General features: G+C 42.2%; 3 protein-coding genes across 3 annotated transcripts in view; 1 reads left to right on the forward strand and 2 right to left on the reverse strand.

The window, feature by feature from the left end:
- Positions 1–8,877, forward strand: part of LOC137973000 (coiled-coil domain-containing protein 78-like) — a 92,985-nt gene extending 84,108 nt beyond the window's left edge. Inside the window, exons 19-21 of the mRNA XM_068819703.1 lie at positions 1,873–1,957; positions 5,363–5,463; positions 8,245–8,877. Coding sequence (XP_068675804.1) covers positions 1,873–1,957; positions 5,363–5,463; positions 8,245–8,314 — 256 coding nt within the window. The 3' untranslated portion in view covers positions 8,315–8,877. The remainder of the gene's footprint in view (positions 1–1,872; positions 1,958–5,362; positions 5,464–8,244) is intronic.
- A 7,698-nt stretch (positions 8,878–16,575) lies between these two features.
- On the reverse strand, positions 16,576–17,340 carry LOC137972706 (uncharacterized). The gene has a single exon (XM_068819431.1). The coding sequence runs from the start codon at positions 17,338–17,340 to the stop codon at positions 16,576–16,578; it is 765 nt and encodes a 254-aa protein (XP_068675532.1).
- A 617-nt stretch (positions 17,341–17,957) lies between these two features.
- Positions 17,958–20,033, reverse strand: LOC137972707 (uncharacterized). Its single transcript, XM_068819432.1, has one exon. It carries the CDS (start codon positions 20,031–20,033, stop codon positions 17,958–17,960), a length of 2,076 nt encoding a protein of 691 aa, XP_068675533.1.
- Positions 20,034–23,122: the final 3,089 nt, after the last annotated feature.

A 23,122-nucleotide genomic window follows, 5' to 3' on the forward strand; every position in this document is an offset into this window, starting at 1 on the left:
GACTCCCGTCCCAATAGGCTGTCCTGCTTCCCCACCTTCACCCCGAACAGTCTGTAGAGCCGAGCGGGCGTACGCTGGCATCATAACCTAAATTTCTCACGTGGATAGATTTATGTGGCTCCATTTGGGAAAACCAGGCTTAATGAAATTTGTGTCAAAATGCATTTCAATGCATTTTGAATGCATCACAATCCATTTAACGTTCACCAATGATTCGAAATGTATTTACAACATTTCATGTCAATCCCGGGAAATTTTGTTCAGTGTTTCATAATGATTTTCCAACGTTTTTCAACTCATTGGCAATGTTTCCAAACATTTGCATTGAAAAAGTTTATTTCAAAGACGTTTCCACTATCAAGTGGTCATTATAAACATTAACACATTCGTACAGTAAAAACACACCGCGTTTCATACATTGGGAACTATCATGTCGCTTTTTTCAGCAATGTTATCACGAGAAAGCTCAGTCACAGATTTCTTTAGTTTTCTCGCAAAGTAAAGCCTGAAAGACATTTTCGTTGTCTTTCCAAAAAAGTGAAGCAAGGACGCGTTGACATTTGCGTCATTCTTTGAGTCACATTTGGCCCTTAAATTTTCTCTGAGTTCAAGATTTTGCTGTGGCGCTCATAATTGTCGCGTCAACTTAATTCTTCTAAAATTCAAATTACTTATTATTGTACATTTTATATTTCGTAAAGCTAGGCATGGTATTGTAACCGTCAGGAAATCTGAAGGGAACATGCATACGTCAGCTTACCTGACATTAACTGATTAGAGTGTAATGGCTGGTTTTCTACCCCATATGAACCATGTGAGCGTAAGCCAAGGACAGAGAAAACCTCAGACCTGGGCGGGAATTGAACCCGCGACCTTTGGGCTAGATCACTGCTGCTCTACCGACGGAGCAACAAGGTCAGATGGGAGCAGTCCATGGGAACTGAAGATGCTTAAGTCACTGCAAAAAAAATGCCACATTGTTTGCTAAAGGACGTGACTGTGGCAAAAGGAAGTTTAATCGAAAACATAGCATGAAATTTAAAAACCGAATAAATTCTGAGATACCATATATTACAAAGGTCTTGACAAACTGCGAGCCAGCAAGCCTAATGCCAGGTAAAAAGGTTTTTGCAAACGTTGGTCGTGTAGAACTTATATTTCAACAGACTTAACTGACTATAGTGTAAGTGCTAGTTTTCTACCCCATACGAACCATGTGAGCGTTAGCCCTACTAATGGAAGTGGGCCCACACAGGGACAGAGAAAAACTTTGACCAGGGTTAGATCACTACTGCTCTACTGACTTAGCTACAGGGTCAGACGGGAGCAGGCAATGGAAACTGAAGTTGTTAAAGTCATGGCAATGATTGAAGGTTGTGGGTTCAATTCCCACCCTGGCTAGTCGACCTTTTTGCCAGAAGAAGACCAGTAGTAAGTGGTCGAAACATCGTCAGAAAAATGATTATACGTCTTATGATTTGATTACCTTCACGATAGCCAATGCCCACCATTTCTATGATATTTAGATACAATGTATGGTGACTGTTAACACCAGTAAATGAAATGAATAGACGACCTTATTATTTTTCTACTGAAATACCTTTGCTGGCTTCCAGGAAGCAGAAAATTGGTTTCAAAATTGTATTGTGCCCCTAAACTTTGAAATGATCTCCAAAAGTTCACTTTTTTGCTCACAGGTTACTAAATTTTGTATTTGTTGTAATGTTGTAATTCATCTTTGGCCTTTGTTAATCACTTTTAAGAGCTTTAGGATAGGGTACTATGAAGATATTTTATCACCACCCTCCTCTTCCTCTTTGTTGTCGATTATCGACTGTTGATGAGTTTGCATTATGTTTTGTTCCACACTAGATCATTTTCTGCCAGTCAAGCAACAGTAGAAATGGGTTGGGGATATCTGAGAAAGCAACTCCGAGAATTTACCTTGAATACTCAGGTATGGTGTCAACTGCGAAGCCGCGGCCTTGTTCGATCTTTACAGCAAACAGCTGTGCAATCAAAGACCAGTGGTTGTAGCGTTGGATTTGAAGAGATCCATTTATTGATAATGTCGTGGGCATGCTCGGAAAAAAACCCAATTAATCGTTGAGGGAAGCATGTGGCCTGAACCTAGTATAATGGCTATAGGCCCCACGGAAGGTCCGGAGGTTACACTTCTGTTTGGAACAAGATTTTTTGCGAGTATCTCCGAGGCATTGCCTTAAATACATCTCTTTGACAGACAGGGTCAAAAGTCCATATGTAATTATATTAACAATTATTGCAAGATTTGGTCTTGTTTGTGGACCCTTCAGATTAAACCATTCTAAGAACGAGATGGGTTTGTCTTCGGTTGGTCCTAAATCCAACCTCACCAAACTTAATGAAACATCATATCTGCTGGGTGACTTGATGTTTGCCTTCAAATAGTAGAATGGAAAGCCATAGCTTGTAGCAAGTATGCATACTAAGTAAATAAACGCCTTCGGGTAGCTGGTATGTCAGCTGATGATGTCGTCAGCTGAGAGAAGTGAAGTTTCGAGGATAAATATGAAATTTTGAGGACAATCTTTTAGCCAAGGACACTAGTAGCCAACATACCAGCAAGCCAAAAAGGGGTTTATTTATTTTATAACTTAATTTTCTTATTGGGCAAATCTGATGGCAATGCGTTGTATATTTTCAATATACTGTTCAAAATTTGACTCGAAAGAAAGCATATCGGTATCAGGAAAAAAATGAGATCATTTTAATTGTCACAGCAAAACAAGGCACTTTTTAGCTTACTGAAAAAGAAATTTCAACCATGAAGACAGAATGTGCAAGGTCTGGATGACAGTGTTGTCAGTGTTTTCAAGTGCGACTGGAATATTTCTCCCCTTTGGATGGTTTAGTTAGTAAACACGTTGTATTAAATTCTCTGCTCAATAAAATGAGTAAGATTAAGTTCAGGTACCGTATTAAATCTCTTCAGTCTGGTCATAACTTTCTTCTCCTTCAAAGCCGTTGACAGCATATTTTGTTGACTTTCTGGTACTTTCCTTAACAGCATTTGCTATTTATCTTCATTTGCACTCAACTCTGCACAGTCTTCGATTTTTGAGATGTGACTAATTGTTGACAGTCAAGAAATGTTTGAAAGAAAGCTTCTTGTCTGCTTTACACTTCATTATTCAAGGAAAGGTTCTTAGGAAAAGGGCTTGATCCTGAACTCCAGTGACAAATTTAGTTAGTTGAGTATGGTTTTTTGGTTTATGACACAGAGTCTGTTACTTGTTTTATTTATTTTTACTCAACTCCTCACAGTGTTCAAGTAAAAAAACAATTAGAAATTTTACTAATTCTTGTTAATCAAGAATTATTTGAAAGAAAGCGTTTTGTCTAATTTTTGATTCATTATTAATGAAAAAGGTTCTTCACAAAAGGGTTTGATCCTGAACTCCAGTATGAATTTATTTTGGTGTGTGTGGTTATTAAATTTTGACACGGATTGGGTTTGTTGTTTTCATGCATACTATGAAATAGGAAAAGTTTTTTGCGTCTAATCGCAAATTTGCCGTTTGTTTCTGTAAACGTTTTCACTAGAAAAGGTTTTTGTGAGATTTTTCGGCCATTGTGCGGGATTCATATTGTTGTGTATTATTCCAGTGTAAGTAATTTGCATGCGCGAGAAGCTTTCATAAAGATGACAGGAATTTTTAGTTGTGTTCTTTCTGGCAAATGACTAATAGGTATTTATAGTTTTTAACGTCAGAAAGAGCTTTGTTTCGTCACTATAGTGTAAAATGAAGTTTATTTGGGAAGCCAGCAATATTTCCCAATCTATTGCTACGACTTACCAGTTCGAAGATTGTTTACATTACTCCCTAACACGAAGATTTTTCCGCGATATAATTATCGCTTTAGTGTAACCCAAAATCATTCAGATAGTAAAAAAAATCATATTTATTAACCATTTCTTTTGCTTTTGTGTTTGTCAGCATTATGGTTTGTGATTATTCAGGTTCACATGTTCGCAAGTTTGTTTTTGCATCTCATAGAGGTTTAGATGTTCAATTACAAACTTTGTTTTGATTAGCCACTCAACCTCATTGTGTAAATAGTTCACCCTGAAGCAGCTCTGTTAAATATTTGGTTTTTATTTTTGGATTGGCCCAGCCAGCATTAATTTACTCCTAGGAAAATCCAATTTCAGTGCATTCAGATAAGAGTCAGGTCTCGGGTTAATAACCCAACAAAGAAGGCTTTCTGACCCAACAGGTGAAATATAAATTTCAGTTAATTATTACAACAAAATTTAAAAAACCAAAGACGGAAGTTTCTTGGCGAAAAAGTATGTTGTTTAACTCTGAAAATGACGAACGATTAACATTCTTGCCTGTAGTTCATTCAATGTAAACAGCAACCTTGATGGAATGTAATCATGTGCACCTTTGTTGTTACCTTGCACGTGATAAATTTCTTCCCCTTGATTACTGCAGAACATGTTAGTGCTTTCACGATCGATTGTCATTAATCCTAAGCTGAGAATTCGAAATTCATAGTTTTGTATAAGTTATTTTTTTCATCTGTCCTTTGACTTGCCTTTTGCTGTTAACTGCCGGCTTTTGCGCTACTTTTAGGTGCAAATGTAGAGCCCAAAGAAATTTGGACTTTGCGTCCTATTAGACTGAAAGGAAGAATTATGAAGCGGAAAACATGTTAGTATTTCTTTAGTGTGTGGAATAAGCGTTTACTTAGTGCAATTGCAAGACATGCATAACATGCAGAAAAAAGGCCGTCAGAGCAATTTGCAGATAGAGTTTTTGCAGACTATTTAATGTTAGAGAAGAAACAAGTGAGGTTTGTTATCTTTGAACTGAATTTATAGCCCGTTTTCATTGTCACTCCATCATCAAAACCATTCAACAAATAAAGTTGAGAATCGAAGAGAGAAAAAAAGATGAATATTCAAACAGTCTCGCAATGAATGAGGTCTCTGCGATGTTTCGTGGGGGAGATATTCAAAGAAATATTTTACTCAAATTTATAACGCTTCCTTTGGAGACACCATGTTTGTGTCCCTCTGAGGGGCACAAATATGGTGGCCGGAAGCTAACAAAAACATATGTCATCGAGTTTTGCTATAAAAAGTGGGTAGTTGTCTACTGAGGGCCCATAAACATGTATATGAGTACTTATTCTCATACCAGGACTGTTCCACAGAAATGGGTTAATCTACTGAGTTGATATGGTTAATTGACTACCATAATTTATTTATTTATTCTATAGTTTTGTAAAACGCTCTTACCAGTAAGTTATGTTATGCGGATGATCCAGAAAGAGTATTGCTTTTCGTTTTAATTAATTTTGATTAAAACAGCAAGATCTTGAAAGTGAGCGTGCATCGCTCTTGACTCGCTGTATTCTGGCCGAGGAACAACAAGCCCGGCTTCAGCACTACATTGACACAAACCTTAAGAGGTAAGCATCTTTTTTCTCAACCTTTAGGGTATAATGTTGGTTGATAAGCTGGCGTTCTTCTAAATTAAGCATAAGGCACATGCATGAGAAAAGTGTTAGTATATATCTCACGTGTTTGATTTTAAAGAAGCTAGAGCTGTGTTCGGCAGGGTTTTCATTTGAGGCGGGAGGCTAGATGTTTTGACTGGTTGTTTACCATTTCATGTCCGTTACTTTGATGCAATAAATTTGCAGATTTGTTGGCTTCTTTTTTCCCTTGTTCTTTCTGGACTTGGGTATCTCAGGAAGCCATGGGCCATGGGCTGAAGAAGCACAAGACAATCACACGCAATAAATCCTTCAATGTAACAGAAGTCACGTCTGTTGGCATTTCATTCACGCTATAAGTTTATTTCTAGTCTCAAGAACGTATAAACAGCATTTTATTTATAGTAATTTATAGGGAGCCCAGATCTCCTGGAAGGTTCACTCTCAAGTGCACTTGTAATCAGCCTCGCAACGGAAAATAACCATGTCCGGCTCTTTCATTATCAAATGCGGTTTTTTGAAAAGCTTTCGAAAACCCTGACTGTGTCACTGGGTGTCAGTGAAATAGAGATTGTTATCAACAAAATTGGAAGAGGTAAATTGACCACCTGTTAAGTTTTGGAAGCTAGCGTTTTGAGAAGATATACGCAAAAGAATTTGATCTGATACCGATCACTCTGTCAATTAAGACACACAAGAAAGATTACTAACTGGGCGATAGTTTTTATACAGAAGATCAGGGCCATGTTTCTTGAGCAGAGGATTTACTATGGCTTCCTTCCATGAATAACGAAAAGAGGCAGTCCCTGGAGACTGACTGATCATCTGTTTAATTACAGGCAAACGCACATCAGTACACTCTGCAACTAATGGAGTTGGCATTGGGCCCAAAGCACAGTACTTCTTAGCACATTTCTTCACTAGTTCTATGACGTCATCATCATTTAAAAGCTCTAACTCACTGAATGATTCTCTCACAGGGCGATCAAAGTCATATTTTGAGGATCCACAAGAACTAAGTGCAGCAACATCAAGATTTAACCGAATATCAGATACCTTCTTGACAAAGAAATTCCCCATAGCGTTAGCCAGTAGATAGATATTCACCATCATGTGGTGGGAACTGAACTCCAGAATCGTGCCTCAGCAACCTCATCGTAGCCCTGAAAAGTTCACCCTGATCGCCACTGTTTTCCTCTATAAGTCTCTATAAAATCTACTACAAGCAAATTGATGGCATCACTTTGGGCACAAAAATGGGACCCACCTACAGCAGCCTCTTTTCCCAGTACAATTAACCAAAGCCTGATATCTTAGCGCTGCATTGACGACTATTCAGGGGCCGGCTCATCAAGTAGAGAAGAGCTTAATCAATTTATTACCTCCTTCATTTCTTTTCATTGGATCTCTAACTGTTATTGGTATTAGTCTCCTAATGCTCATCGGAGATCTTTTCAAAAAAGAACACCAACCTCAAAGTGCATACTAAACCTTTCACCAACAGTATGGATAAAAAGAAAAATCGTTATATAAATTAACATGCATGGCCATAATGCAACTATTGTGAAACGGAAGTGAAGGTTCAAATCCTGCCTTAGACTCTGATTTTTCAGTTGTCCTTTCTTTATTGCCAATCAGCTACTTTATCATGTATGACCATAGGGCCTATTTTACATACCTGACGTAAGCATATACAGAAGCAAGATGCGTTAACGTATTTGGAACCTTGTTAGTGATTGGTATCTTTTGATAAGGCATTCAAATGATTGAAAACAAAACTGCATTTCCTTATGTTCCATGAGCTTATGCATTTGCTTTCGTCGGTTATGTGAACAAGACTAATTAACATACTTTTGTTAACGCTGCATTAGTCAGACTTAGTTCTCAGAGGGTTGTCCAATACATTGAAATGATAAGATTCAGATTTCTTAGTATAGGCGTCACAAATTGACCCTTACCCAAGCACTCCTACCACAAATTCTAACCAAAAGGTAATACATAGAATTCGTAGGCTGAAAGTTCACCTAAACTCTAGTTATCTTAGTCTACAATATTGATCTTCCCACTGAAGGCAAATGTGTTTGACGATTCTTACCTCAAAATAGCGCTTTTTATATGCCACGCAAGTCATGCAAAGTTATCAAAACTAGCGGTAATTTGGACCCATGACTGTGATGTGAGGGGCATGGGTCTGTGTTTTCAACTTTACCTCACAGACTTCTTTGCGATGCAAAATTTGTTTGAAAACAGGAATGCAAAGCAGTTTGTGATGTATATCAAGAATAGAATCATATCTCCCACATCACAGTTTTGGGTCCAAATAACTGCTAGTTTTGCCAAGTTTACGTGGTTTGCATGTCACAGAAAAAAGCAAAATCATAGGTAACGTTGGTGACATATGTTTACTTTGGATGGAGAGATTTATATAAGGAACAACAAATATTTGAGTTTATTTGAGTTAAGGAGACATCTTGTGAAAGTTTGGGGAGCTCAAGCACGTAACCTTTTTGAGCCACGAGTGGACACCAGAAGTGAACATCTTGCATGCCGGGACAGTAGTCTCTCCCAGATTTTTAAACTAATCGTCTGTAGTGGCAAAAGTTAGTTAGCACTATAAATGTGCCAACTTCCGTGGTTCTAAAAGGTCTTGTGCTTAAGCTCCCAATTGATGTGTGTGCAAAGTATCATGCACCTCATTATGCAGCTGTATTGAACATGTATGAATTCTTACACACTATTTGTCCATTTTTGCAGTTACCAGGAAGAAATAGTTCGTTTGCGTCAACTGCTTGGTAATGCTAACCTTGTGAATGGCAGACGCTAGCCTCTGGACTCGTCAAGTAGCGGTCTCTTCGAGTTGCAGAAGGTTTTATTTTTTCAAAGAGCACGAGCCCACAGAATTTCAAATCTCATGCAATCTGATTGCTTCCGCGGAGTTTTCCATCTTACACCCGAAGTTATTTTATCTTCATTTTGGTTCCATGAGAGATCACTAGCAGTAAACAATCCTAAGTATTTATACCCATTAGCAATTTCCATTGACCATTGATGTTATATTCCCCAGCTTAAGGTGACTTTTTCTTGGTTATTTGCATGCATGAACTTACATTTCTTAGTATTGACTTATTCATCTTACACCATTCAGATATTTTAGCTCTGTCACTTTGAAAAGTAGAAAGCTCTTTTTGATTATTAATAATCCTGTACATTTTACTGTCATCAGCATACAAAGCAATTGCAATGGGAAATCGCTTTATCAGTTTATGCAAAGTGAAACACAGGCGACCCAAACACATAATTTGAATGCTCAGTCACCTTAACGGTTTGTAGGGTTTATATGGCAAACATGAAATGCACAAAAAAATAAATAAAGTAAACTTACTCTTACATCACCTTGTGTCCTTGTGTCAATTTGAGGCGTTCGGGGCTAGTTTTGAAATTTGCTCCTACCCTTCATTAAAACTAGACAAGGCTGGAAACTCTGAACCTCTGAAGCCACTGATTACTCTGCGATCGAGGACGATTTAATCCCAAACATCAGCTTGATTCGGCCTTTTGTGCACGATAACAAACGATATAGCAAAAAGGCATAGAGTCCCAAAACAATCTCCACATGCTTAGAGAACAAGCCAGTTTTCACGAAGAACCGGCTGCTTTCTCCAGCCTGAAGAGCTATTAGCCTTTCCGATAGGACACGACCGTTGGCCTGGTAACAATTTCACTTCTCTCTAGGGTGGGGATCCAAGATCAATCTCATGTCCCCACAGGCTTTTGATGTCTAAACCCTGTGTCTCAAAAAGCCAATCGCGTTACTCAAATAAGTGTAAACATGCAAATATTACTATTGAGAGTTTTCCCACAGAAACAGCTCCCGCTGTTCTGCCGTTTTTCCAAGCTGAAAAGAACCAAACTCAACGCGTCGTCCTCAGCTGAAAGCAAGGGGAAAAGATCCATTTAAAACCGGTCTATTCCTAGCAGATAATAGCTTTCGAGTGCTAACAATGCGACGTGTTGATCGTGTTCGGAACAATAACAACGATTGATTAAAAGCGAAGTTAATGATATCAACCGGCAAACCTGAGAGCATTCTTTGGTATTCTGTATCTTGCAAAGTGCCTTTTGAGTTTTTGATGCCTTGTTTAGTCGTTGTGGTGGACATGAAATCTGAGTAATAGTTGACAGTCACTACACAATTTCTTGATTTCAAAGAAATCAACACTGATCTTGCTCAGCTGTTTCTACCTCACCCTGCTGTTTCAGTGTCTCTTTCTGATTCTGTGGTTTGTGTACCTGGCAGGCTTCAGTTTTCGGCCACTTGACGTATCTCTGTTGATATTGCAGGCCAAATTACGGTGTCACGGGCACTTCTCATCATGCTGTCCTAACCAAGATGTGCAGAGTGCAATGTTTTCTACATGATGTCTCTCAATGACTTTGGAACAACTATTTCTGCCTTTAAATAACTCCATCTTGATGACTAAGAGTGTCTCTCACGTCGACGTATGACCTCAGTACATTGGGTATGTCATTCGTATGTTCAGGCCATCTATCCTTTATAATATCCATGCGTGTCTGCTTGCTTCAATCTTTTGCAATTGCTTCCCTCACTTCTTTAATTCTTTCATCTGATTTTCCTTTCAGAGTGTTGACCTCTATCACTTTCCTGTGCGTGTCAGGAATATCTAGATAGGCTCTGCTCAGAGTGTCAGCAATAAAAATTTTGCTTCCTTCGATGTGGTGAAAATCAAAATCACATCATTGAAGTCACAGTATTAGTGCTTACCACCTCTTCAGAGCTTGGCTGAGGGGCTTCTTTAGAATTGAAGCTAATGGCTTGATGTCATTTTCAACGATTATCCTGCTACCATACATGTACAGACCAAAGCATTCTAGAGCAAAGACTACTGCCAATGCCTCCTCAATTTGAGTCCAATTCCGTTCTGCGCTTGTAAGTACTCACAATGCATATTCAATTGGCTTGCTTTCTTGTAGGAGGATGGCGCACAATCCATCTTTGCTGCTGTCTACTTGCAGGACCAAGTCCTTTTCTGGGTCAAAGTAAGCAAGTAGGGGTGTTTCTGTAATATTCTGTTTCACTTATGAAATGCTTCTTCAACTGCAACTTCCAGTCAACATCCTTTCTAGTCAGGACTCCTGTGGGTCGTAAATCACTGGCCTGGGTTGGGAGGAACTTTGATAAGTACTGTATCATTCCATGGATTCTTTTCAGTCTATGCACTCCCCATCACCAGTAGGTCATCTGCAACACAGATTACACCGTTCAGGCCAATGAATACTGAATACAGCTTTCTTTGGAAAGTCTCACTGCTGGCCTTCAGTCTGAAGGGAAATCGGTCCCATCTGTACCTTCTGAATAGGGTGATAATGGTCGTTAGTAGACTGGACTTTTTGTCCAATTTCGCATGCCAGTAGGGTTGCTTGATATCAAGTTTGCTGAGTACTTTTGCAGTGTTCAGGTTTGGTAGCACATCATCAAAAGTTGGCAGCCTGTAGTGCTCTCGTTGAAGGGCTTCATGTAGTGATTGTTGGTCAATACAGATCCTCAGAGGCCCAGCTGGTTTCTTAACGACAGCCATTTGACTTACCCATTCTGCAGGTTCTTCCACAGGTATCAGACTCCATCTTCAACCGATCGCTCAAGTTCCTGTTTAACATCGTCTTGCAATGCAAAGGGTACTTTGTAGCAGGGTAATGCTCTTAGTGGAATATCTGGGTTGACATGCAACCTTGATTATCCCAAACTGTTGTAAATTTTTAGGAAAGATAATGCGTAATAAACCAGAACTTTTGTACAATCTCTTCTCTTGTTTTGCTTCTTCGTCTACGAGCTAGATGCAACGAGCACATGATCATCTGCAGGGTGTCCGTTACAGAAAAGGGTTCCTCAGGGAGTATATGTAAGGTAATACATTAAAACACTATATACAGCATCTCATCTTGGTTAGTCTTGTCGCCCTGAAATCATTTGTCTTCTATTTCTTCTATAGACTCTCCCCCTGTCATCTTGAACAACATAGGATCTTGTCAACACCTCAGCTTTTCTCTAATGCTTCTCAACATTAGGGCGGATTCAGACTCTCTCACCTCCCTCTAATGGTGGTAGGTCTCTTCCTGTCATATCATAGTGAGACTTTGTTTTGTCATGCGATATCTTGAGAGCTTTCGTGACTTTCTGTGGCTCCATTGGCTGAGGTAGTACAAGACGTTGATGGGTTGAAAGTGTGGTTCTGGAATAGCGATACAAGGGAGTCATTTTGAGTGGAGTAGTGTGCAGTTAGCTGACTCGAGCTGACAAAGGCTCAAGCGCCCTCTCCCTCATTGTAAAAAAAACGACGGGTATCCATGCAAGGCAGAGTGTAATGGTTTCACGAAATTTCACGGCACGAATTCGACCACTTGTTGTGTACGCATAAAACTAGACTTTCACTGGTTCTTTGTTTTCTTCATCTGAGTATTATGGTCAACTGAAATTAATTTACAATCATAGCTCCATGAGATTTACGCGATATACAAGATTAATCATCAGTCATGCAGTCGATCTGGCACATGAATACATACAATAGTCTCTTGACCTTTCAATGATCTCCGTACTAAATCACATCATTACGACGAGTACAATGATCACTTAAAAATCACTTACCAACGTTGGCGAGGGTTGTCCAATACACCCAAACTGAGTCTGATGGACGAAGGCCATGAGCAACCAGACTCACCGGAAGTCAGTTCGCGAGAGACTTTGTAAATATACAGCAAAGTATAGTTGAGGAGGGGGTGGAAAATGTCGGCAAACGGACTCCATCGGATCCGATGGAGACGGGTTGCCATGGCAAGAATCCATCGGACTGTCGCGAATCAGTTCGCGAGAGACTTAGTAAATATACAGCAAAGTATAGTTGAGGAGGGGGTGGAAAATGTCGGCAAACGGACTCCATCGAATCCAATGGAGACGCGTTGCCGTGGCAAGAATCCATCGGACTGTCGCGAATCAGTTCGCGACAGACTTAGTAAATATACACTAAAGTATAGTTGAGGAGGCGATGGGAAATGTCGGCAAACGGAGATTCATCGGACTGCCGCGAGTCAGTAATAATATTGTATGAAAATTACTCTGCGGCGATCGTTCTATCTCGATCACAGTTTCCATATAATCGCGGCCATACGATCGACACAATCATCTATTTACTTTATTATTCAGGCGATTCAACCGAGTAGATTTTTGGCGAGTAATTGTGTGACCGAGTGAAAAGAAAACGTTCCATTTATCAAATATCCTAATTTTACTTCCAAAGGTTGACGATGGCTCACTTATGTCCAGAAATGCACGCGATGACAAAAATGGCAGATTTGGCGAAAGAGCTCCACGATTGACACAAGTTGGCAAAATTAGCGATTTTGGCGATATTTTGCCAATTTCGTCAGTTCATCCATTGGTATTGACACCACTTGGGTGAACCTTGGGGATTTTGGCGATTTGACAAAATCGGTAATTCTGGCGATATTTTGCCAATTTCGCAAAATTAGTTCATCCATTGGTATTGACACCACTTCGGTGAGCATTGGCGATTTTGGTGACTTTTGCGAATTTGACAAAATCGGCAATTATTGCGGTATTTCAAAGGTGTAAGCGCTTGTTTCAGCGATTAGGCCTAACTTGACTATTGTAAAATTTTAGCTTTCATTTTGTGGTTGGGTTAACTACACCTATCACGAGATCGTCTTGCCCTTGAACAATTTCCATTCATCGACTACGGGATTGCGGACCGCGGTGGCTGCTCTTTATACTGCTTGCCCTTTAATAATTTTCATTCATCAGCGTCACAAATTATTGCTGATTTTGGGGCTCATTTGTCGAAATTCAAGCACGCTTCCAACAGACCTGTTTAATTTCGTGTTTCACCCAGTTACTTCCGGTGCAACTGTTAAATGACATGAGGAATTGAAAAGGCTTTTCAGCTTTGTTTTCCCTCTCATCTAACACACTTGGTGGCTTCCGCTTCTCCACTTTTCATACAGAAATAATTTCTTCAGAGAAAAGTGGAGTGAAAATCACAAATTGTGTGAATAAATTGCAAGAGAAAAAAAACCCTATCGGTGAAGTCAACGGCTTAACTGCAATACCCTGCCACCTCGAAGCTTTACCCTAAATTGCCTGGATACGCTGGTATGGAGATACACACTGGAGACACCGAGCTTAGTGGATACGCCGTGATACGCAGTATTTCTCCTTCCCGAGGCGCCAAACAAAAAGAGCGAAGGATCGTTGATGTATATGTATTTCTCGTTCATAAAGCACGATAATGGAATGAAAAACAGTAATGTTTCTTAAAGCGCGATCAATCCCCTTGTTGATATGTATCTCTCGTTCTTATAGTGCGTTGATCGAATCATTTTACAATTCGGTTAACTTTCATTTTATGGTTCGGTTAACTACAGGAAATAGCACTCGATTCCTGTTTAAGACTAAGCGCTCGTTTCAGTGATTAGGCCTAAGCACTCTCGTAAAATTGTAGCTTTCATTTTGTGCTTCGGTTTACTACACCATTCACGAGTGCGTGTGAAGAAGAAAGCACTGCAGTACACTTAAATACACTTTTCACGAGATCTTGTGAGGAAGAAAGCACTCGTTTACTGATTACGCCGAAGTGCTCGCTTCCGTGATTAGTCCAAAGCACTCTCTTGAAATATTAGCTTTCATTTTGTTGTTTGGCTCACTACACTTTTCACGAGATCGTCTTGCCCTTGAACAATTTTCATTCCTCGACTACGGGATTGCGGACCGCGATGGCAGTTCATTATAGCGATACTTCAAAAGTGTAAGCACTCGTTTCAGTGATTAGGCCTAAGCACTATTGTAAAATTTTAGCTTTCATTTTACGGTTCGAAGAAAGCAGTCGTTTACTGATTACGCCGAAGCGCTCCTTTCAGTGATTAGGCCTAAGCACTCTCTGCTTTGTGCTTTACCTTGTTGGCGATTGTGGCAAAATTGTCATTTTCGCCATAGTTGCCAAATTCGCCAACATTTTCTCTTTTTTGCCATTTTTGGTTGTTGCGTGCATTTCTGGACATATCTCGATGGCTTCGGTGGTTCAGTGACATTGCAAACACACACCGAGCCGGACGACGGTTCGGCGAACAAGTTCTTGCTGGGGTAGTAATAATTTTTTGGGTTTGTTAAACATCCTTCAATGTTGTTTTCACTTACTTATTTTCATAAATAAATAACATATCAGTTATTCCGAATTAATCACAATTTCAATTAGAAAATCAAATGGAAGTTTTAATCCAGGGAAAGGCTCTCGTTCAGATTATCTTTGTCTTCTACACTGATTTGACTGAACAGCTAATAATTTATTCTTGTCGCAGATTGTGTGAAAAGTGTAGTTGACCGAACCGCAAAATGAAAGCTAAACTTTTGCGAGACTGCTTACTGGGGCCTAATAACTGAAAGGAGCGCTTAGGCTTAATCAGTAAACGAGTGCTTTCTTCTTCACATAATCTCGGGAAAAGAGTAGTTAACTGAACCGCAAATTGGAAGCTAAAGAGCGATACCTGGTTTACTCAATTTTTCATGTCCATTTTTAATTCGTTTTGGAAAACGGTAGAACGTTTTAGCTCACTTAAGGTGCTTGGATATGGTCGAGGTATAACGTGGTTACATGGTATTCATGGGGATTTGTTTTTGCTTAAACGAGTGCTTAGTATTTAAACTAGTGAATGGTAATCAGTGAAATCAACCAAGCCTAGTGTGCAGTTTAGACGTTCTGGAACTCACTTAGAGAGTCTGGCTATTCTAGAACTCTAGACATTCTAGAGCCCACAGAGGGTAACATATAACAATTGAGAATTCTAGAACTTAGAACTCTAGAAATCGGAACTCTAGAACTGCGAATTTTGACTTTAATCAGAACTTTAGAAGTTTGCACATACGACCATTTAACTAGAGCGGTTCTAGAATGATATAGAACTTTCTATAGAGCTCTTCAAACTAGAGCAGTTCTAGAATGCTATAGAACTTTCTAATGTCATAACCTTGACCATTCTATATTTCACATATAATCAATATAGAGCTCTTCTAACTAGAACAGTTCCAGAATGCTATAGAAGTTTCTAATGTCTCATGGAATTAATCACAATTTCAATTGGAAAAACAAATGAAAGTTTTTATCCAGGGAAAGGCTCTCGTTCACGCAGAGTATCTTTGTCTTCGTCACTGAAATCAGTGGATTTGACTGAAAAGCTAATAATTTATTGTTGTCGGAGATTGGATGACTGGAATTTCTGTCGCAATCGGAAATTCAATGACCTGGATTTGTGAAAATCTTGTTCAGCTTCATGCTTTAAAGAACGAGGTATAGTGTGGAGTGCAATGTTTCGTGATGTTGACTTTCGCCTCATGTCTTAAAGAACGACTAATGTTACATGACTGTGTAGCGCGCTTGTATCGCCTCATGGCTTTAAGAACGACGTATATTTCACGTGTAGGGTGTGCTTGTTTCGCTTCATGGCTGACAGATATTTTCTGTCACGCGAGAGTCTGTTTGCCAACTTTTTCAACCCCCCTCGCTCCTGTTAACCCTCACTTCCGGTACCACTGATCAAGCCCCATGCACCCAATTCCGGTTCCGGTCGCGATCGGACTCAATCCGCCTGCGAGTGAGGACAACCCGACTCAGGTCGAGTGTATTGGACATGTATGACGTTGGCAGGTTACAACGTGCCTTTCTAAATCCTTCATTCACAATCACAATTCCGTTTCACTATTCAATCACGTTCTCAAATCCAATAAAACCTAAATTCGACTAAAATCACGAGACTTATCAGGAACAGCAAATTGTCAATCATCAGGAAACAAAACGAAAACGTCAATTCCGTTGCAGTAACATGGCTCCCCTAAATTGAAACATTAATTTAAATAATCCAGATCCCTAAATCATAGTTCAAATCAGTTCATAATCACTTATTCGTGTTCATTGTCCACATCTCATAGGCAAATCATCGAGTGGAGTCATCGCGCACGCTTTGCTTAGATCTTGTCTTGGCTCTCCGATGGGGAATCCCCGGTCTTCACTTATCACTAGGTGACATCAGCAGCACCAGTTTCTGGACTGGTCTCTCTAGTACTGTCGTAGTAGCTGGGCGTTTTCCTTTGGAAGTGAGGTTAGGATCGCCTACTGCAACACTAACCTTGCGCACTAGTTTGTCTGTATCTTGGGTGACGCTTATCACACGAGCTAAGCGCCAGTTGTTGCGCGGAACATTGTCGTCCTTGATCAGAACGATGTCATCTTGCTCCAGGTTGCGTCTCGGGCAGATCCATTTCTGACGTGCTTGAAGGGACTGCAGAAACTCCCGTTTCCAACGGCTCCAAAACTCGTTAGTAAGGTGCTGCACGCATCGCCACCACTTCTTGGTGTATTCGTCTGCTTCTCGGAAGTTTCCTGGAGGTGGAAGAACGACCTTGCTCTTTCCCGCTAACAAATGATTTGGAGTTAGGGCCTCCACAGTGTCGGCTGAAGGGAGGTTGTCTGCAGTCAGCGGCCTGCTGTTAACCACTGCTTCTGCCTCGCACATGAACGTGTGGAGCGCTTCATCGTTAAGTTGGCGTCCGTTCGTTTCTAAGAGAGCTGAGAGTACGCCTCTAACCGTTCTAATCTGACGTTCCCAAACGCCTCCCATGTGGCTTGCAGAGGGCATGTTCAATTTAGTTTCAAACCAGTCACAGTTCCGTTTCAACATTTCTATCTGGACTTTCTCCTTATCCATTTCGAGCAGCGCATCCTTCAACTCTCGCTTTGCTCCAACAAGGTTTGTGCCTCGGTCGCTTCTCATTTGACGTACTGGGCCTCTTCTGCATATAAAACGTCGCAGGGCGTTAATATAGGAGTCAGTTTCAAGGCTGTATGCGACCTCAAGATGGATTGCTCGGGAAGCGAGGCAGGTAAAGGGGACTCCATATCGCTTGAGTTCCTTGCGTCCTTCTTTCACGTAGAAGGGGCCAAAATAGTCCAGGGCTCAGTGGGTGAAAGGAGGTGAAGGAGTCACCTTGTCCCACGGTAAGTCGGCCATCTTTTGTTCCGCAGTCCTTGCCCTCAGTTACCTACAAGTAGTGCATGCATGTATCACCTTAGAAACCAAGGCGGAGCAACCGATGATCCAGTAGCCTGAAGTGCGGATCTCGTTGAGTGTGAGGCCTCGCCCCTGATGATTTGCGGTTTCATGGAGGCATCTTGCTATCAGCCAGGAAACATGACCTTCCCTAGGTAAAAGGACTGGATGCTTCACGTCCTCCGAAGTGCTTGCTGCCTTAATTCTTCCGCCTACCCTGAGCATGCCATTATTGTCTACGAAAGGGTCTAGGCGGTAAAGGGGACTGCTATTCTTAAGTTCTTTGTTCTTCACTCTGGGTTCCTCCGTGCGTGAGAGATTCGGCTCATTCTTTAGTCTACTCAGTTCATCCCTGAAGGCTTCATTCTGAACGGCCTTGATGACGAGTCGTCTGGCTCGCTCATAGTCTCGACAGTTACAGGGTCTTCAAAATTTTGCACCACGCCGCGCCTCGTATCTCCGCCCGCCGCCTTTGTTTTCCACGTTCTGGCGATGTTCAGGCACCTTCCCAAGACTCTCTTGGTGCGAAACCAGTTTGAAAATCGCTTGACCACCTCCAGCACGTAAGAGGGCTCAATAGTGACCGTGTTAAGAACTGTTGTTTTCTTAACTTCCTTGTCGTCTGGGTGTACGGTGGGAGGCTCATCATCGAAATCTTGCCACCTATCATGTGGCTCCCAATGAAATGTAGGTCGGTGTAACCATCGAGATGTCTTCAGAAGCTCCTTTGGGCTTAGGCCACGAGATGCGTCATCCGCTGGGTTGTTATCACTGTCGACATACTTCCACTGTTCGGGTTGCGTGTGATCTCTTATTTGCTGGACGCGATTTGCAACATATGTGTGAAATCGACGCGCCTCATTGTAGATATACCCCTGGACTACCTTACTGTCAGTCCAAAAGACTTCTTTTACTCCAGCATAAGTCAGCTCTCGTCCCAACGTGAGGCTAACTCTCACGGACGTAAGTGCAGCTGTCAGTTCCAGTCTTGGTATTGTGACCGGCTTCAGGGGGGCTACGCGGGCCTTTCCCATCACTAGTGAGCAATGTACCAGATCGTTGACATCTGTGAGGCGAAGATAAGTACTCTGTCCATATCCTTCGGTGCTCGCGTCTGAGAAATGGTGTAGTTCGACTTTCTTGATATCTCTCATTCCACTTGGTTTAAAGCATCGTGGAATCCGCATTTTCTCTAGGAGGGGTAGCTCCCTCACCCATCTTTGCCACTGGGCCTGCATTGTGTCTGGAATCGGATCATCCCAGTCAATAGCTTCCTTACATAAGAGCTGTAGGATCCTCTTACCGCGGAGTAGGAAAGGTGCAGCAAATCCTAGTGGGTCGTAGATCGAGCTTACCGAAGACAGGATACCTCTCCTTGTCATCGGCCTGTCCTTTAGTGCGATTCGGAATTGAAAGGTGTTGCTCTCCATGCACCATTCCACACCCAGGACACATTCGGGCGGTAGCGCATCGGTGTTCAGGTCGAGGTTCTTGATGTTCTTCGCTCGGTCTTCTTCTGTAATCGACTCAATCACTTCTCTTTCGTTAGAAGTAAACTTATGCAGGTGAAAACCTCCACTCCTGCACAACTCCGCTTCCTTCTTCATTAGAGAGATAGCACTCTCGATTGTGGCTGTCGAAACGAGGCCATCATCAACATAGAAGTTTTCCTTGACGAACGTAGCTGCCTCGGCTCCGTGAACGCTCTCACCATCTTGAGCGGCTTGTCGAAGGGCCAAGTTCGCACAGCCTGGAGACGACGTTGCTCCGAACAGATGCACTCGCATTCGATGCTCCTCGGGTTCCTTCGTTATATCCCCCTTATCCCACCACAGAAAACGGAGGTAGTCGCGATGTTCTTCATTTACGCGCACCTGGTGAAACATCCCTTTGATGTCGCACGCAACTGCTACCTTGTCTTGTCGGAAACGGCACAGGACCCCAACTAAGGAATTCGTCAAATCTGGTCGTTGCAAAAGGTGACGGTTAAGAAAGTGGCCTTGAAATTCAGCCGAACAATCGAAAACTACGCATATTTTCTCTGGTTTCTTGGGGTGGTAGACTCCATGATGGGGAATATACCACACCCTCTTGTACTCTGATGGAGCCTCAGCATGACCCTCTTCAAGCATCTTCTCTACAAACGCTACGTAGTCTTTCTTATACCTTGGATTCTTTAAAAAACGCTTCCTCAGCTGTTCCAGCCGTGTCTCTGGTAGCTTCCGGTTGCACGGCATGCTGATCATTTGGTCACGGAATGGAAGCGGCATCTCATAATGGCCGTCATCTGTTTTATGGATACCGCTAGTTGTTATCTCGATGAATCTCTTGTCTTCTTGGGACATCTCTCTGTTGTCGCGCTCTTGCCTTTCAGAGAAATCCTGCTCGAACATGGGTAGGATAGCGTGCGGTGTCATTACTTCCTTATATGTCGTCAGGGTCACGAATCAGGTGGGTGATTGACTGTCGTTAGCAATCTCTCTCGTGGCTATCCTGTGACAGCTTGCATATGGCGTAGTATCATTATCATCACCGTTATCGCGGCCACTTGGGGCGCCAACCACTCCCCAACCCAAGGCCGTTCTTATTGCATATGGCTCTGAAGGCTTCCCTGTAACAAGACTTTGAGGCTTTATAGCACGGACGCAGTTGTTTCCAATGAGGAGTCCCACCTTAAAGTTTTCTTGGTAAGGGGTAAGGTCATCCGCAATAGAAGCGAGGTGTTTGTACCTAAGTGCAGTCTCAGGGCGAGGAATCTGTTCTCGGCGGGATGGGATTTGATCTCTTGAGTAGGTCTTCGGAAGCTCTATGTCCTCACCCTTGTCGTAACTTGAAATAACTAGGCCTTTGAGCCTTTGGGTGCTTACAGTCTCTACGGAGTGCATGGTTCCTAGTTCCAGAGGTATTTCGGGACCCTCTAGGCCTAGGGTCTTGCGCGTTTCTTTGGTTATAAAGCATGTGTCACTCTGGTCATCTAAGACAGCGTATACCTGCACAGCAGCTTCGGGTTTGCTTCGGTGATACAGCCAGACGGGTAGTATCGTGGAGGTAGTCGTTCTGTCGCATTCACTTGTCAGGCATGCGCTCACGCAGTTACTGGTGGCTTGCTCCCTGTTCTCGCCTTCTCTCTTCTCTTGCGTGTGAGGTCGGTGCAGCAGAGTTGTGTGCGTTTTCTTGCAGATGTTGCATTGGCCCTTCCTTTGACACTCTCTGACCCTGTGCCCTCGCCGAAGACATGAGTAGCATACACCTCTTTGTTTACATACATGCTCTCTCTCATCTACTGATTTTTGGAGAAACTCATTGCACCTCTCAAGGTCATGCAATCCAGCGCACAAGGCGCATTTTCTCTCTTCTGGCGCACTCTGACTCGGGTTTGGTTTCCTTGCATCATTGCTACTGGTTGCAAGGGCTACACTTCGGGCTCTTCTTCTATCTGGGTTTGGGTGAATTTGTTTCGTGCTTGGCTTCTGACTCGTGTCCCTTTCTAGGCCCTTTCTTATCGAGCTGAGGGCGTCAAAGGAAAACAGGGTGATTAGCATCCACCGAAGCTTCTTGGGCGAATTCAACGAGGTCTTCGAATATATACCTTCCCTTCTCTTGCTCCACTTTCTTGGCGCTTTGTCTCCACTTGTTGACGTAGTGCGTAGGAAAGCGCGCCGAGAAGCTGTCTAGCTCGTTTAAGTACTTAACTGTTCCCATGGTTTCCTTTGTCATCACGAGGAAATCAACATATTCTTGTAGCTCTTCCTTGGTATGGCATACGGGCCAACTTAACAATTTCTGTCGATAAGCCTCGTAGATCTTGAACGCTTCGCCGTAGCGTTCCTTTAAGATTTTCCTCGCTCTCTTGTAGGCATCGTCCGTCCTGAGTCCAAGTAGGCCGGATATCATCTTCGCTGCGGGGCCGCTTGTGTATTCGCCGAGGTAATACAGCTTATGGCTCGGGTTCACAGCCTCTTTGTCTATTAGGGCGTCAAAGGCGATCTCCCACTTAGGGTAGTTCAAAATGTTACCACTGAATATTGGAGGCTTGGGGATTGGGAGGGCCATTCTTCTCAGTATTTCGACCTCCTTTCTTTGGATATCGGAGCTTTTCTTCTGCATTTGTTGAAACAAGGGATTACAGATGGTGTTTGAATGTGCGTGCGATGGTAATTTTTCTGGCGCACCGGGCACATAAATAGAACTAAGGGGAGAACCAGTATTAATTTGTGTTGCCAAGCTAGACGAGGTTGTGACCTTCGGCAGGAATGGTTCGCCGCTGACGACTAAGCGGGGATCTGGGTTTTCATAGGCGGTCGCCTGCGCTCTTGGGATGTCTGTTTCACTTATGGTCGGCGTATCTACGTCTAAATGTGTAGGAAAGGACACTCTGTTTCTTCTTGACGGCAACTCATTTCTTGACTCAGTCAAAGTTTCCTTGCGTGCTGAGGATAGATAGTCTTCTGATCGCAAGGCGGCTCCGCTGATGTGAAGGCGTGCCTTATTCTCGAGCTGTACAGCAGATTCTTTATGAATACTGGGTGACAAAGGGGCTGAAGGGTCAGCGGTTTCACTACGGGCAGGGAGTTCCCATGGCGATCGATCAATGATTTCTTTATCGCGCGGATCGAAGCATTCTTCCTGAAGAATTTTTTGGACAGATTTAGCTGTTAATAGTTCTTCTTCTAGCCTTTCCCTTTCACTTATCCGTTTTAATTCGCGCTGTTGTATTTGCAACTCATCTTGGCGCCTCTCGATTTCCTGTCGTTTTTGGAGTCCAATCATTCTTTGTTCTAGCTTCGCGGCTTCAATGGTGGTGAGCTTCGAGGATGTTGTTGAGCTTGTGCGGCCAGACTTATTTGGGCAAGATTTCTTGGATCGGGACGATCTTTGCAATAGCAGTTCAACGCGTTCTAATTCTAGGTCTTTAATATTTGCTTTAAGGTCTGCGAGACACTCCATGGCGGCGTTGTTTGTAATCGTGTACTCATCATGCGTTGTCTGCTCTGTGTCAACGAGTTCTAATCTTATTAATAGATCAGTCACGTTTTCATGAATGGTCTTAAAGTTATTCAAATCAGCTTCAAGGCTGTCTTTTAGGAATGAAGGGGTAGTTTCTAAAGAAACTGTGGTGCTGCGTCGGTGGGTAAGTGGTATACAAAAATTTGGTTTTATCAACGGAGTTGATAATGTAAATTGGCCACCGTACAGAGATTCTAAAAGCTGACGTTTCGAGCGTTAGGCCTTCGTCAGAGCGAATGGAAGTTCAACTTAATGAGGTCCTCCCGTTCTCTCAGAGACGTGTTTGCGGTAGATATACGCAGCTTTAAGTCCTTGAGTGCTCGTTCTCGTTTTTTCGATGCCACTTCGAGGTCATATTCCAATCCTTTTTCAGTGCGGTTTCTGACGCGACATTCAGAACGTGCTTCGCATAGTCTCTGGGAGACACCCCTCGTTGACTCATTCTCTGTATTTTCCACGCTATTTCCCAATTCAATCAAATTTCCTAGTTCGACTTCAT

This window comes from Montipora foliosa, chromosome 10 (assembly GCF_036669935.1).
Source record: "Montipora foliosa isolate CH-2021 chromosome 10, ASM3666993v2, whole genome shotgun sequence".
Taxonomy (NCBI): domain Eukaryota; kingdom Metazoa; phylum Cnidaria; class Anthozoa; order Scleractinia; family Acroporidae; genus Montipora; species Montipora foliosa.

Excerpts from the sequence above, each read along its gene's own strand:
- LOC137972706 (XM_068819431.1), bottom strand. The coding sequence starts at position 17,340 with ATGAGAAGCGACCGAGGCACAAACCTTGTTGGAGCAAAGCGAGAGTTG.
- LOC137972707 (XM_068819432.1), bottom strand. The coding sequence starts at position 20,033 with ATGACACCGCACGCTATCCTACCCATGTTCGAGCAGGATTTCTCTGAA.